General features: G+C 38.3%; 1 protein-coding gene across 10 annotated transcripts in view; it reads right to left on the reverse strand.

Moving 5' to 3' along the window:
* Nucleotides 1-14,699, reverse strand: part of MPHOSPH9 (M-phase phosphoprotein 9) — a 31,639-nt gene that overhangs the window by 16,303 nt on the left and 637 nt on the right. For 4 of the 10 annotated variants that reach the window (XM_040610624.1, XM_040610642.1, XM_040610574.1 and 1 more), the window contains exons 2-9: nucleotides 12,626-12,758; nucleotides 11,585-11,735; nucleotides 10,158-10,247; nucleotides 6,632-7,134; nucleotides 4,588-4,711; nucleotides 2,216-2,306; nucleotides 856-962; nucleotides 301-426 (exon numbers count right to left, since the gene is read on the reverse strand). In XM_040610624.1, coding sequence (XP_040466558.1) covers nucleotides 301-426; nucleotides 856-962; nucleotides 2,216-2,306; nucleotides 4,588-4,711; nucleotides 6,632-7,134; nucleotides 10,158-10,247; nucleotides 11,585-11,735; nucleotides 12,626-12,732 — 1,299 coding nt within the window. In that variant the 5' untranslated portion in view covers nucleotides 12,733-12,758. Of the gene's footprint in view, nucleotides 1-300; nucleotides 427-855; nucleotides 963-2,215; nucleotides 2,307-4,587; nucleotides 4,712-6,631; nucleotides 7,135-9,441; nucleotides 9,478-10,157; nucleotides 10,248-11,584; nucleotides 11,736-12,625; nucleotides 12,759-13,536; nucleotides 13,978-14,000; nucleotides 14,357-14,699 lie in introns of those variants that run through there. The other 6 variants (XM_040610594.1, XM_040610584.1, XM_040610613.1 and 3 more) reach the window with 6 other exon arrangements.

Below are 14,699 nucleotides of genomic sequence, written 5' to 3' on the forward strand. Positions count from 1 at the left end.
CAGTAAGAAAACCCTGCTCCTGCGGCTGCAGTTCCACTGCATTTCATCAGCTGCAGCCTCAGCGTAAGCAGATTCGTGCCTGCGGCATCCTCAAGGTTGTGCGGCAAAGGTGCTCGGCTACCCGGGGTATTGGGAGAGGTTTGTTCAGCTGGATCCCTTCCCAAACTGGTTCCTCAGAGGCTGCACACACTGCTGTTCCAGCATAACACTGGAGATGGCAGCAGGGGCCCATTAATTTGAAACCAGCTTGAAACCCAGCATCACTTCAAACTGACCGTGAAGGAAAGAAATTCATGTTACCTCTGGTGGGTGACTTGACTGGGAAGAAGGCATAAAATTCTGATCTGGCAGCTGCTTGTTTTCCCTTTGTCTTTTATGATAAATATCCTTCAATGTCGATAACTTCGTTTCATCAGCAGAAGACAACTTCAACAGGCAAAATTGCTACATTACTTTTCTGAACACAATCCTCCATCCCCAATACAGATAAGCAAGTTCTGGGGTGGGTTCAGCTAATAAAGCAGTTCAGAACAGAAGGCAGCTTTATTCAATGCCCCTAGCTTAAAAAAGGGTCTTTAATGAGGCACATGCACCTTCAACATGCTAGTTAGTCTCTTTTCACCTCCTATAGACAAAATTTCTTTTAAATGACAAAAGGAAGTCAATATGTTCCAAGTGACGTTAGTGGGGTAAATGAATAATGAAGGAACGGAGTGTGAGAGACTGAGTTAACAAAAGCGTTCTCACAGAAAACTTAGCTTCTGGAGGGCTGATTCCATCATAGAAGAAAGCAAAGATGACAAGCAACTATGAGACAAATTTTAAAGCATGTACAAAGTTTTGTAAAACATGTACCTGGTCTGGTGATACTGTTGTGGAGTACACACCAGCAAACTTGCTTCTGAAATTCTCTGGTAAAGAGTGATACAACTCCTTTTCATCTAATTTCCAGTATGAAAGTCCTGATAAGAGGAAACATCGAAAGGGAAAAAAAAAAATTAAAATATCAAGCTCATGGTTATAGAACAGGAATCCCCAAATCCATTAGTAAAACGTTACTTGTCAGCTAACAAGAATGCTGTATTAATTATTTGCATCTATTGCTCAAGGATCTCACTAAAGTATTTGTTACCAGAAGTTACAAAAATCTCAGTGCAAAGCACAAGCAGCAGCAGTATTACATCACATAGCACCAGTAAGAAAACCTATACATCAGTGAACATGTAGATTTACTATTTGGTGTTCAAGGGACAAGGCCTCATTTTCCACAAACCTGTATTTCTCATGATTCCAGTACAGCACTTAAAACTTACATTACCCAAGGAAAAATCCTAGGCAGCCACTTGATACTACAAACTCTTTTGTTTGTTACTGAACAGCATGCAAAAGGCAGACTACCAGCACCAAGAGGGATGGCACAAGAAGAACAGATACAGTCTCAAGCCCACTTCAATTTCTTTACGTCTCCCTCTCTCAATGGGTTGTAAAGAAGCAACAAATATACAGAGCTTGCAGGGCTGCATCTCTGTGCCCCTGTTTGTTACTGAAATTAATCCACCCTGTTACAATCAAAATATGTGAATTAGTTGTTTGGCTTTCACAAAAAAAGACCTAAGAAACCAAGCCCCCCAAACCCACAAAAAACCACCACCAACCACCCCTCACACACAGCCCCCAGAACGACAAAAGCAAAACCATAGCAAAACACAAAGAAAGCAACCTCTCCTCCCGCTAGTTAAAGAATCACCACATTATACACTGCATTATTTCGTCCTTGTCTATTCACACAATTATTGCATCATGCCCTTTGCTTTACTGGAATTCTGTCTCTATTACCATCCACCCCTGTGATTACTAGACCAACAATGCTAATATTTGAAAGATCATTTGATAGCCTATCACGATTTTAATAGTAATTACATTATGAAACAGCTTTAAACATAAATCTCAGCTTTGAAATGTTGAGAAATTTGAAAAGGAAAAAAAAACTGCTGCATGTCCTACCATCCACCAGCACCAATACACAGGAGCTACCATCAGTTTGAAACGCAAGAGCAAGAAGAGCAGAATTACACCACATCCAACTTTAATAGCTTGTCAGTGCTTAAGACCTCCTCGCCTTTCCAGAGTTACTGGAGATACATTCCAGCAAGAGTTTTTAAAAAAATGAGAATTCAAAAGAAAAGGGAATTTAAGTACAAGAAATTAACTATACCTGAAGCTTCAGACACTAAGGAATTCGGACTTTCATTTGGTTGATTGAGGTAAAAAGTGTAAGGTGGCAAAGCAGCATCAGTAACATTTGTCTAAAATTACAAAGGAAAAACAAATTTATAAGGAAAAATCACAAAGCAAGGGGAAAAAAAGCAAGGGTATAATTTTAAAAAATTGCATGTAAGTGTTATTAGTCTGCTTAAGCAAAGAAATTAAATTACATGGCCTGACCCAAAGCTATACTATTTATATTCAGGGCAATCACAGTCAAAAGGGGAACTAAGCTAAGCCACATAATTAAAAGATACTAATATTTTCTAAGTCATGTGCCTGTCTGCTTGTGGAGCATTTTTAACTGTTACAAAAATACATATTTTTGACAGTCATCTGAACTTTCTTGCTCCTTAAGAGATGCAAGTATATAGAGGGATGATTTACCAATTAAGTGTTACTCTTTCCTCATCCTAAGATTGGAATTTCTTAAATTCAGCTGTTACAACTCCACCTGCCGCAATCTGGAGGTAAACACCATCATCTCAGACAGACAAGACCCTACATACCCTTCTTCCCATCACTCCAAACCTTCTAAGCAACCTCCCCAGCTAATTATAGAAACAACTTTGAAAATAGTGGGACCAACACATGGGGTGGAAAAATGACATAGTTTAAGATATGCCACAGCTCTCCTCTTCCTTCATCAAAGGAAGAAGTGTCATTGATGCAACACAGTGATACAAGAGCAACTGAGGAAGGGCAGCTAGCTTTAAAACTCTCATCTCACATTGCTCTTTTCTACTGTACTCAGGGCTTTTTGTTCCATTACAGCAGCTTAACAGTCATGCTACTTGGTAAATTTATTACAATACAACTGAGGACTAAAACAGGATAGTAACCATTGAGTTAACAGAAGTAAGAAAAAAATCAGAACTAAAGCTTTTGAAGTTTTTGCATGAAGTACCATCTCACCTCAAGGCTATTTTGTCCCTCTTAATGTTTTTATTTAGGTATTCTCCTTTGCCTAAGGAGGAAGAAAGGAAAATGAAGGAGTATCAACTGAATTCTTACAGAGGAACAGAAAGATAAAAGTATTTTCAAAATCTGAGTTTCTGGCACTAATTTCCTTAGGCACCCTCCTGTAGCAGAGAGAGAAAAGAAACAAGCCACAACAGATAAATTTGACTCCTGGTTTGAAATATCCCCTTAGAGGATCATCCTGTTTAGCAGACTAAAGAGAGCAAACCCCAACAGCTACTTTTACGCTCTCTGGGTCACTCTCAAAGTGACCACAGGAAAGAAAACAACCCTGCCTTGAATCAAGCAATTCGTATTTGCTAGTTCTCCTATTCTCCTGCTGGTCAAGCCGTTCACAGAGTTTCAGGAATTATTTCCTTAAAAATAGTATAAGGAGAGAGGGTTATGACAATTAATATACTGAAAGTAAATCCAAAACTTCATCGCTGTATGTATGGTGATTACTCCTACAATCATGTTGCATAACATCCTTTTGGATCCGAACTATTGTATGTGATTAAACTTCCCTCCCCAAAATAATCAGATTTATGGACATACATAATTATTAACCAAGAATATGGGGGAGTGAGAACCCAAATTCTCTCAAAAGAAGCATTTTGAGCTGATTCAGCAGTCACAGCAACAGTAGTTACTACAAATGGTTCTAAAGAGCCAGTTAGATCTCCTAAGTGTTTATTATGGGGGTTACTTACTTTTAGTAACCAGTGTTGTAACTGTGCTTAGAGTAGTTCAATTTAGCCAAATCATTATCACACACAAGCATAAAAGAACGTATTATTCTTATGGAAACAATAAAAAAAAAGAAAAAAAAGAAAAAAATGTTTGGATTTTAGCATAAATGACTGCTAAGAACACTAAAAAAGCCCAAACAAAACAAAAAAAATCCCTGCAATTTAAAATCCCAATCTGGAAGAATACTGTTTGTCCTGAACAAAGTGGCTAATACCTTAATAACACACAAAGAATTCTGTGCGCTAAGAGAGACATTACCAGCTGAAATTAAGGATCCTTGAAAAAAATTATAGGGCACAATAAATTACTATGACTTGAAGCTTCAGTTGGAATTATGACTATTATCTCTATAAGGAAAGCACATGTGCCACTGGGGTGAGTTAAGACAAAAATGAGGCAAGGAACAAAAACCGAAATAGCTACATGAGTATCGAATGATCCAAGAAGTCAATTCTGCCCACAACACTTCACACATGTGAATGGGAACCACTACTGCAATGCTTAAAGCAGAGTATGAAAGCATATGCTGAATCAGAACATACAATAAATCTGAAAACCACCTGTGACAAGAATAAAATTAGAGAAACATAATAAAATAAAGAGACTTACATTCTCAAGTGGTAATTTCTTTGCTTGCTCATTTTCTTGCATAGAGTTCACACATACTTTGTCTGCATTTATTCTTTTCGGTTGGTTTTGTTTCAACTTTTGTGCCCACGATGTTAAAGATTTACTAGACAGTAAGAAACACACACATACACCTTAAGTACAGGTGCCCTTTTCAGTGGGGACACCAATTTGTTCTTCAAGGTGAAACACAGGCCCTAAAATTCTACTGCCTTTGTGCATTTTTGAGGAACAATATGAAGTAATGGATGTGGAGATGTTTTAGGGCACTTCTTTTTTTTTTTCCAAGGCAAACAAAAACCACCAGCAACCCAAAACACAAACAAATCACTGAAAGTGAAAGGTGCTAATGAACTGCATCCATAATCAAAATGGTTTTACTACTTTGTTATGAAATTCTTTGGTTTTTTTCTTAAAGAACTCTATCTTTTTGGCCAGATAACCATTTTTTGGTCTGTTCAATCAGATACTAACTAAAGCCACAAAATTAAGCTGGAATGTAAATGCAGTGCATTTTCTTATTGTGTAAACCAGTCTGGTTGTAAAGATGATGGCAGCTAAGACACACTAAGGATATCCTTGAAGATTCTCTTCAGTCGGCAGGTAAGAAAGATTGAAACAAGATACAGAACAAAACGGGGGAAAAGGCAGAACAGAAACAGAGACATCCTGAAATTCTTCTTAGAGGCAGATGTGAAAAAATTTTCCCATTTTATTAAAAAGTGACACTTTAAAAAACTACATATTGTCCCAGACTGGGACATACACTAGAAAGAATGAAAAAAGGTTTCAACTAAAAATTTAAAACAGCAAACACTACCCCCCCCAAAAAAAAACCAACAGTTTGGGTTAACTAGACTATTTCATTTTGGTTTGAACCCTTTCTTCCCACCAGCTGGGTCCACAATACAAAGCAGAATGCAATTTCAAAGACAAAACTGGCCTTTTTTTTTGTTTGTTTGAGTTTTTTTAATAAAAAGGACAAGAAGCCATAAGTTAATTATTTCAAAAACTGGCATAGAAAGGTTTTTCAAACTGCAAAACACTCTTGAATTGAGTTTCTCCAGCTCTAAGTTACCCGGTACCCACCTCATGGAACTGTGCAACATGAATCAAACACTGGAATAAATCCCAACAGAAGGGAGGAAGAGAACATACGTATCAATGTGTGGTAATGATGCACCCTATATCCTGAGACAACACATTTCCAAACCAAATCCTCTTAACGAGAGCTGGCTCTGCATTTTATTTCATAGTAGCAAAATGCAAATTCATTTTTATGATTCTTTGGGTTTTTTTCCAATAGCGAGAACGTGGTTTTTTTTTTCCTCCACAAACTACTGTCAGGGACTCACAGGCAACATGGTGCCCACAAGACCTACCATCCTGCTCATGACTGCATGAAGCCACTGCATTACAGTCCAGGCTGACAGGGAGAGCAAAATACACTGTTAAATCCTGTGCAACTGGAGCAATATTTGGTCAGCATTACTGCCAAATTAGCTAGCCCACCTTTCAAAACAATCTTGGTAGATCCAACCACCTACTGAATAGAGCAAACCAAACAAAGATCAACCAAACAAAAAAAAAAAACAACAGAAAAACTCAAACGTGTTTGGCTGTTGTCTGATACAATTTATTACTGTAATGCATGCATATAAGCTGGCAAAAAAGACTGGTTGAGCACAACAGCAAAATATCAATCATATAAAATTGGTAATTGGCACCTAAAATTCTGGTGCACTGATAAACACTATATGCAAACTGTGTCTTGGCTCATATTTGCAGAAGAAAGTAGATTTTCATGTATTTCCCAATGTATGTACAGCAGATGAATGCTGCAGACACAGATAAGCATCACACAGAAACATCAGGCTAAACAAATAAATTGATCTGCCAAGGAGCAGAGTATCTCTTACAGGCAAGATGTTCCATTCAATTTGTACATGTTTCCAGTTACCGACAGCTGTTCACTGACTAGGGACCACCTACAATAAATTAACATGTTTGGAAGTTTATCCCTTACCTGGGTTTTTTTCCACATTGAGCTTCGTCAACTTTATGTTCAAATTCAGCAGGGAAAACTAAACCATCATTCCTTCCTGATGAACAATTTTCCTCTACTTTTTTCGGTAAAAGTTCTCTTTTACTTTGAACACTTTGCAAGACTTCTCCATCACTTTGTCCTTGCGAAGTTTTCTCCATGTAGTTCGTACACTTGCTAATGTCATTAGATTTGCTAGGGGTCAGCCCAGAGGCAGAAATCGTACCATACCCACTATTCATCGAAGCATCGTTTGCAAAACATTCCTGATGCAGATCAGATGTATTCGGCTGACTTTCCGCTTCGTTAGATCTAAGTTCACTAACAATGCACTCATGCTCTCCAGAGATTTCAGAACACATCCCCATTTGACTTTCTAGCGATGAAAAAGTGTCTGGAAGCTTGGCAGGCAAACTTCTGTTCTTGCCGGCACCCCGACTGCTGGTCTGCAATTTCACTAACTGCCTTATCTCATCCTGAATTAGCTACAGAAAGAAAAAGCAAAATTCCTGTGAGCTCGAGCCAGAAATCTCATTTCTATTTTGACGCATCTTCAATTCACGTTACTAGCGACAGAATTAGAGTACTTCTTTGAAATAACTCAATTTTTTCACTGTGTAGACAACTCATGCATAAAGTAAAGATATGCATACTGTGCATAACAGTAAAATGTCCACGGTAACGATCCCTCATTCCATGCAGTGAATTACAGGTCTCAGTAGTCATTTGTTAATGTAAAAAAACCCATGCATGCGTGTATTCACTACGTGCCTTCAGAACTACAGGTACCTACCAGCCAGTTAAAGAAATAATAAACTACCCAGGGATGTAATTACAAATGGACAAAAGTCTTTTGCTAAATTTAGGTCTGAAAGGTGTTATAACTTGGATACACATTTTTAAAGATTGCAAGGATGCCTTAATGGAAGTATAAACCATTATTCTATTAAACTAATAGGAATAATGTACCTCTGTAAGATTATTTGCATAAAACTTGACTTTAAAATAACTGATTTAGCTAATATGTTATTAGGCGGTTCATATAATACAAAGATCTACGTTTTGATTGTTTTGGTATCTGATGGAGTGGAGGAAACCTAGAACTAGATCACCAGATTTAACAGGTTACTATTCAGTCTACAAGATTGGCAAAGAGTTATTTCAGTGTATGAGAGAAACGGAGGGTTTGGTTTTGGTTTTTTTGTTAAGTTTTACAGTTGTGCACTGGTATACCGAAAACAGCTTTGAGAAACTTCTAGTGCTTTTGTCAAGGGCTATGAAAAGGCTTCATGCTGGAGCCCATAGCTGTGTCCTTTGGCCAGCGATCAGTACTGCCGTTACTGAGCTCTGCATCAGCGCGCAACTCTTACTACACCTTACAAGACCAGAGTATCTGGTTGTTTTCAAGAACACATATCAAACTAATTCCCTTGGGGTGGGGGGTGGGGCGGAGAACTTGCAATAATTTCAAGAACATGGAACTCTACTAATGTTTTTTTCACAGAACTACAGTACATTACTCACATATGAATAGCAAGCGGAAAGCACAAATCGAACAAAGGTAATTTGTTCTCTTAAAATAATAAATAAAAAATAAGACTGAATTTCAGAGGAACCTGTGTGTAACGCTAGTCAGAACCAAGCCCCATATGTTTCATTAGCTTGCACAGAATTAACAAATTCAAATCAATCTTTCTATTAAAAAAAAAAATCCACACCAAGACAAAAAACAACGATGAAGCTTTCTGCCATAACAAAGTATTTTGTTGTGCTAATGATTTCAATCATGACTGCAGCCATCATTTGCTTTTTAATTCTGTGATTCAACATTGTTGAGGAAGGTAGGGAAGGGAAAACAAAAGGAAAGAAACAGAACTGGAGCAGGGGGGAATTATGATCAGACTCTCTGCTGACATTTAATCTTTGCCATTAATACCTTGTGTGGGAAAAGTGAAAGAAAGGCTACTATGCCAATTAAACAGCATTTTTACTTCTCTTTGCATAGTCACAAGTAATTCCAAGAGAATAAAAGACCTGGGAAAAAGAAGATGACACTTCTGTAGTTTGGGAATTGTAGGTAACTGTTTTTTACAAAAATCCTCTTCAATGAAGTCTGATCTTAGGATGATCCACAGATGGTGACAGTTTTTCTTGCTACTGTATAAATCATGTAAGCCAAGGACTGAGTCCACCGATTCCAAAATGAACTCAAGGTCTTTTGATCCATATTTTCACATGGATGAAGATGTATTTTTGTAAGCACAGTTGGTCTTGAAACACAGCACAGAGCAAGCCTTATCTCAGTCATGTCAGTGCTAATGCAGCCTCTTGCTTTTCGACCCCAAATAGTAGATATTTTTTTTGTTGTTTATTGTTTTTACTAGAATGTGTTGAATTGCCTGTACTTCAGTATTTTCACTAGGTGACTGGCATACCAGTTTAATTTGGAATAGCTCCATCTATTTTATCTAATGCACTCATACAACTGAAAGTAAGTCATAGCTGTTGATTTTGTATTTAGTGTGGCAATTCATGCAATTAGTAAGTCCCTGCTGATACCACAAACCTAACTCTTCCAGAGGTAGCTTTCCTATTGAGAAAGACAAAAACCGGCAAAGCCAACACAATGGATTAGTCAAGACTACAATTAGCAACCAGTGAACCGAAACACTACAGTAAGAGGAAGGAAATACAAGGGTAAGGAAACACTGGCAGGACAAAAATAACAAGGTGGCAGGGAAAGGTGGGGAGATGAGGGGGAAGAAACAGAAGATAGGATAAAAGAACAGTACCTCTTGTTAATTCAGTTCAGGAACTGCTGATTACTACTAGTGTAGAGGGCATCAGGAAAGGGAAGGGAAAAACAGCAACCAAAATGATGAAGATATTAAGCATTATATATTTATAGAATTACTGTCTTATACATACATAAACATTTCCTCTGTTTTAATGGATAAATATGGTACAGCGAAAATGTGAATCTTCACATGGGTCATTTTTCAGTCTCATCTTAGAAAGGAGACTGGTCAACTGAAGGGTGAGATAGTGTTCAGCTATTACAATGAATGTTTTCCTATGCTATATACTGTCTAGATGAAGGAATGAGAAGTTGCGTAACATTTTCTAATGAAAACTACAATGTCTCAAAATTAGAAACAATAGCGTCTAACAGTTAATAAAAAACAGCTTGTACCTACAAAATCCAAGTATCATGTGGGCATTCTGAACCAAATATTTGTGAAAACAAAACAATCAAAAACAAGTAATCCAAGAATCTTCACTTCTGAAATGGTTCCTACCAGTTACATTGTTAATTAGCCATGGCTGTCTCAAATACGCATCCTGTAAATGGCATTCCAGTCATCCACTTCCATTAAGTGCCTGTCTGAATATACTTACAGAAAGTCAAGAGTGCATAGTTTTGGAGGGGGGTAGGGTTGGGGTCGGAGGCAGGGGGAGAAAAGAAACACTCCACCTAACCTACCTACGTGAACAAATTGTTACTTACTTGGATTTGATGGTGGAACTGCTCTTGCTGGGCAACTATTTGTTCCTGACATTGTTTTTCTACCAGTCTCAACAACTGTAGCCACCTTGTCTATTAAATCACAAAGTAAAATAATTAAAAGCACAGTCATACTGCATCTCTTACCTTTTACTCTAGCTACAAAGCAGTTTTGCAATCTTATACTTCGGTGTTGACATAATAGCAAGTTTACTAACAGCACTGTGGTTATCTACCCCCCAATACATGAAGCCCCCTATCATGTCAGGCAATGGAAACAATTCACTGTAGACACACTCACTTAAAAAAAGTCCTTTAGACAGCAAGAGCAAGATAACACATCTCTACAATTTAAGTTTGGTTTAGGAAAAAAAAAATGAAAAAGGAAAAAGAATTATTCTGTTTTTAAAAATTCAAATGTCTAAAAAGTAGAAACAGCTGGCAGGGAAGTACAGTTAAATTTTGGAAAGGTTGATTCCACTTCAATAAATTATAGGCAATTTAAAAATTTGTAATTAAACATCCCTATGTCCAGTGAACCACTTGCTTCAATAAGAAACTCTTCCCTTCAACAATCCAGCTGAAGGCCATGATGTGTAACTAGCCAAAACAAAGATAATATTTTTTTTAAAATTCAATACATAGGGTTCCTAAAATGTAGTAAAATCTGAATTTTAACATATATTTTATGCTAATGTTTATGGAGCTTGATACGTGAAGCATAGGACACGGGACATAGAACGCATGTGCCGAGACAGACATCTACATTCTTTTCTTGGAGCTGTTAAAGAGCACCCAAACTAAGCATCTGTCAAAAGACATTTTGATGGACCACAGCCAGAAAGCTCAAAAATTCTGCAAGAACAAACCCATGGTTTGGAAACCTGATGCTCCTTATGACAACTAAAAATAATGGTAACATTTAAAATAAAAAGGGACAAAAACATTAAAAAAAGTTTGAGAGAATTAGCTCATGGAACCTACATCATGATTTTTGTGTTGTTTTAAATCTAGAGACAAACTAATCATCCACACATCTTTACAAATGGAATAAATAAATTACTCAGCTAAACCAGAGCCATTTGTAGAAAGCAAACTTCTACTTTCCAGGATCACTTCAGTCCAGTTTGAAGTGCTACAATTTAAAGGTTTACATTTTTCAGTCCAAAAGCTTACAATCTGTAGGTATTGCAACTTTGAAAACAGATATTCATAAGTGTATTGTAAAATACTAAGATAAAATTGCAATAAAATCCATCCACATGATTAGTTCATACACTGTAAAAGGATTTGTCCCACCATGAAGAGAATAAGCACGTACATATATAGATCTTACTGCTAAACTGTATCATCATTAGATTTGTCTTCCAAAATGCAAAGCTGATACATTAATACAATTTTTTTTTTAAATAAACCTTAACATCAAATACCTCATAGTTCGTCACAATTTCTGAGTCAGTATTTCCAATGTTCTGGATATCTTGTATAAAGGAGGCAAGCAGCTCAACAGAACCAGTCTTTAATGAGGACCTGGTATTCCCTGAGTAACCAGAAACTCCATTGGGGTTGGATGAGGGACTTCTAGTGAAACAGGAGGAAAAATATTTCAATTATTTATTGTGCCAGTTGTGCAACATAATGGCCAAAATAACATGCTACATATGGTATGCAGCCATAAAAGAATGATACACCTAATTTACATTGTGACCCTCATTGTGCTGAAAAAAACCCAAACTGCTACGTCCTAAGAATGAGGCTGTTTTTCAAGAAAGTCCCAAAGAATCCACAGCATGTTTCATCCTTAGTTTACATACTATTAAAACACAGTAGCTTTCCAAGAAGAGACACAGCACGATCAGCACAGATATTACTCCTCACTAGCACAAACACCAATCAATACAGCTTTCCATCAAACCTGTGTGCTTCTTCATAGCTTCTGTGTAACAATGATTTATAAAGTCCAAGACCACTGCCTCCTTTTAAGAAGTTACACGGGCAGTAAGCAACTTACAGTGCTCATCTTAAGAGGTCAGTCAAGAAGCACCTCTCCTTTTGCTTAGGCCATTAGTCTTTATTTGCCCTTCTCATTCACTGGGAATACCTTTGGCATGGAATGGAAGAACAATTCGTTTTTTCTAATCTGCTGTTCTCTACAGATGACATAACATAATGTATGATCTTGCCCAAGAACAATCTCTTTATAATTTTTCCAAGACAGGTTCCCCTCCCATTCCCATCCCAAGAGATGTGAGGCAATGGAAGTTCCTAAGCTTTTAAGGAAGACTTAAACAGCTCTTTCAGTAAAGCTTTTCTCATTAAGGATTATACCTGTAAATGTTAAAAAAAAAACCCTAAAATATATTGCAGAGTATTACGCACTATTTCACCTTAGTAACAACGTTACTGTAAAAGCATACTAGGCAAAACAAAAATAATAAAAATATTGGTTAGGAATTCCTTCAGCACATTACCTGTTACAATTCAAGCTACAGACAGGGCTCTGGGTATTTCCAACATCAAAGTCTGCAGAAGATGAAGGGATTTCTTGCACAGTATTCACCACGTCACAGTTTTCCATATCTTAGTCCCAAGTATGACGCTACCCTGAATATATAATGAATTAAGCATCACTCTCTTATTCTAAAACACTTGACTTCGGCTGAAACAACTGTCTCTTTAATCACGTTCTGTTTCTTCATTTAACAAACCACCCCAGAACGGGCTAGCATTCCACAACCAACACCTCTTCCTTCGCCTGTGCTGTGCTCGCAAACAGGTGCCGTTTAATCATCCTCGTACTTGGCTGGGACTCCTACAAATCAGAGATTCCTAACTATGCCTCACACACGTAGACTGGGCTGTAAAGGGAGTCTGAATCCAAAACAGTACAGGTAGAATAGTGTTGCTGGGGTTTGGTTGTTTGGGTTTTTAAAATCTGAGGCTCCACAGTCTGTTTTTGAGAATTCTGTGAAAGGGCCTATTACCAATGTATTTAAATCTGCTGAATGGGGATCTGTGCCTTCACTGGAAGAAACACCCCCCAAAAAATAAAATCGAGACCCACTCAGACTACAGTCGACCAATTCTGCCATTTGTGTGTGTAATATCTGGTGTACTTTTTTTCACATTATTTATTATTATTTCTATGAAACATTAATTCAAAAAGCTTTGAAACTATTTTGAGCTACATTTCTTTTCAATTAACGACAAAAAAAATTTAGTCAAAGTGGAATCCCACGGCAGTTGAAACAGCAGCTGGTTAACTGAAAGCACCATAAATAAATCAATGCTAAATACTTGTGCAATGGTCCTACTGCCCTCAAAGCAGCAGTTTACAAGAATGGCTTTAAGAGAGACTAAAATATTCTGGCAGTTTCCATACTTGCACTAAGAAAATACTGGAAACGCATCAATTCATCAGTTCTTCTATACCGCTTATTTCAGCACCCTGGTGAATTCATCCTATGAATCCTTCTTCTAATACTGAAGAAAAACCTTACAAACACTTCACGGATGGAGGGGAAAAAAAAAAAAAAAAAAAAAGAAAGAGACATTAAAAACAGCACCCTAGTAGCCTGTGCTAATACTAAGAATAAATCTTGCTGCCTTAAAGCAGCACACCACCTTCAAAGCTCAACCATTCTTCTTTACAGAGCTTACAACGACATGCTACTGGCTTTTACAGATTTAAGTTTTCATTATTTTAAGTACATAGAGATACATTTCTAACCGCGTTTCAGGAGCAAAAAAATTATTTCCACCAGAAGGAAACTGAAGGGCAACTGTCTGATTTTTCCCTGGTTTAGTGGAGCGTGGCTTTAGCAGAAATGTTTTCCAGGTACTCACTCAAGCTATCTTCTTTGGATAAGGCTGAAAATGCAAGAACTGGAAGGAAGTTATCACAGCTACACAAATTCCTTTAGCAGAGCTTCTCCGGATAAACAGAAGGAGGAAAAAAAAAGCCTTTCTTCTTTTCCTAGTGACCAGAAGCCTGGGTATCTTGAAGGTTATTAGGCACCTAACCCAACGGATAAAGCAGAAGCTGCATGTGTCCCTGGAGCAGCTGGATGGCAATGGTGGGGGCTACATCAGTCGCCCCCATCTCCCCAGGATGAAATCATGGGTGGCCTATCTCAGCAGCACAGGAGATGGGTGGGACTTAGCTGCGACACAGTCTCGTTTCATAACCTCGTTAGAAGTGCCTGCTCTCCATAAAGCAACAAAATACATTAAGCGAGCTATGACTGGGCTGAGGGACAGCTAAGCTCTCACCTATTGTCCCCACTGCACAGAACTATCCTTACACGGCCAAGTCCCTACATTAAGGGGTAGGGGGCTGAGTAAACCCGCGGCAGGTGCGTGGGCTGGTCTGGATGCCAACCCCTAGGCCAGCACTGAGCCGGGCCCCTGCGGCCCACACCGGGCCCCGACCAAGCCCCAGCGCCCGCGGCTCCTCCAGCCAGCGCAGCGGTGACGAGGCGCCCCGGCCCCCGCCTCCCCGAGGGCTCCCCGAGGCGGCCGGGCCAGGGACAACGAGCCTCCGGG

This window comes from Falco naumanni, chromosome 1 (assembly GCF_017639655.2).
Source record: "Falco naumanni isolate bFalNau1 chromosome 1, bFalNau1.pat, whole genome shotgun sequence".
NCBI lineage: Eukaryota > Metazoa > Chordata > Aves > Falconiformes > Falconidae > Falco > Falco naumanni.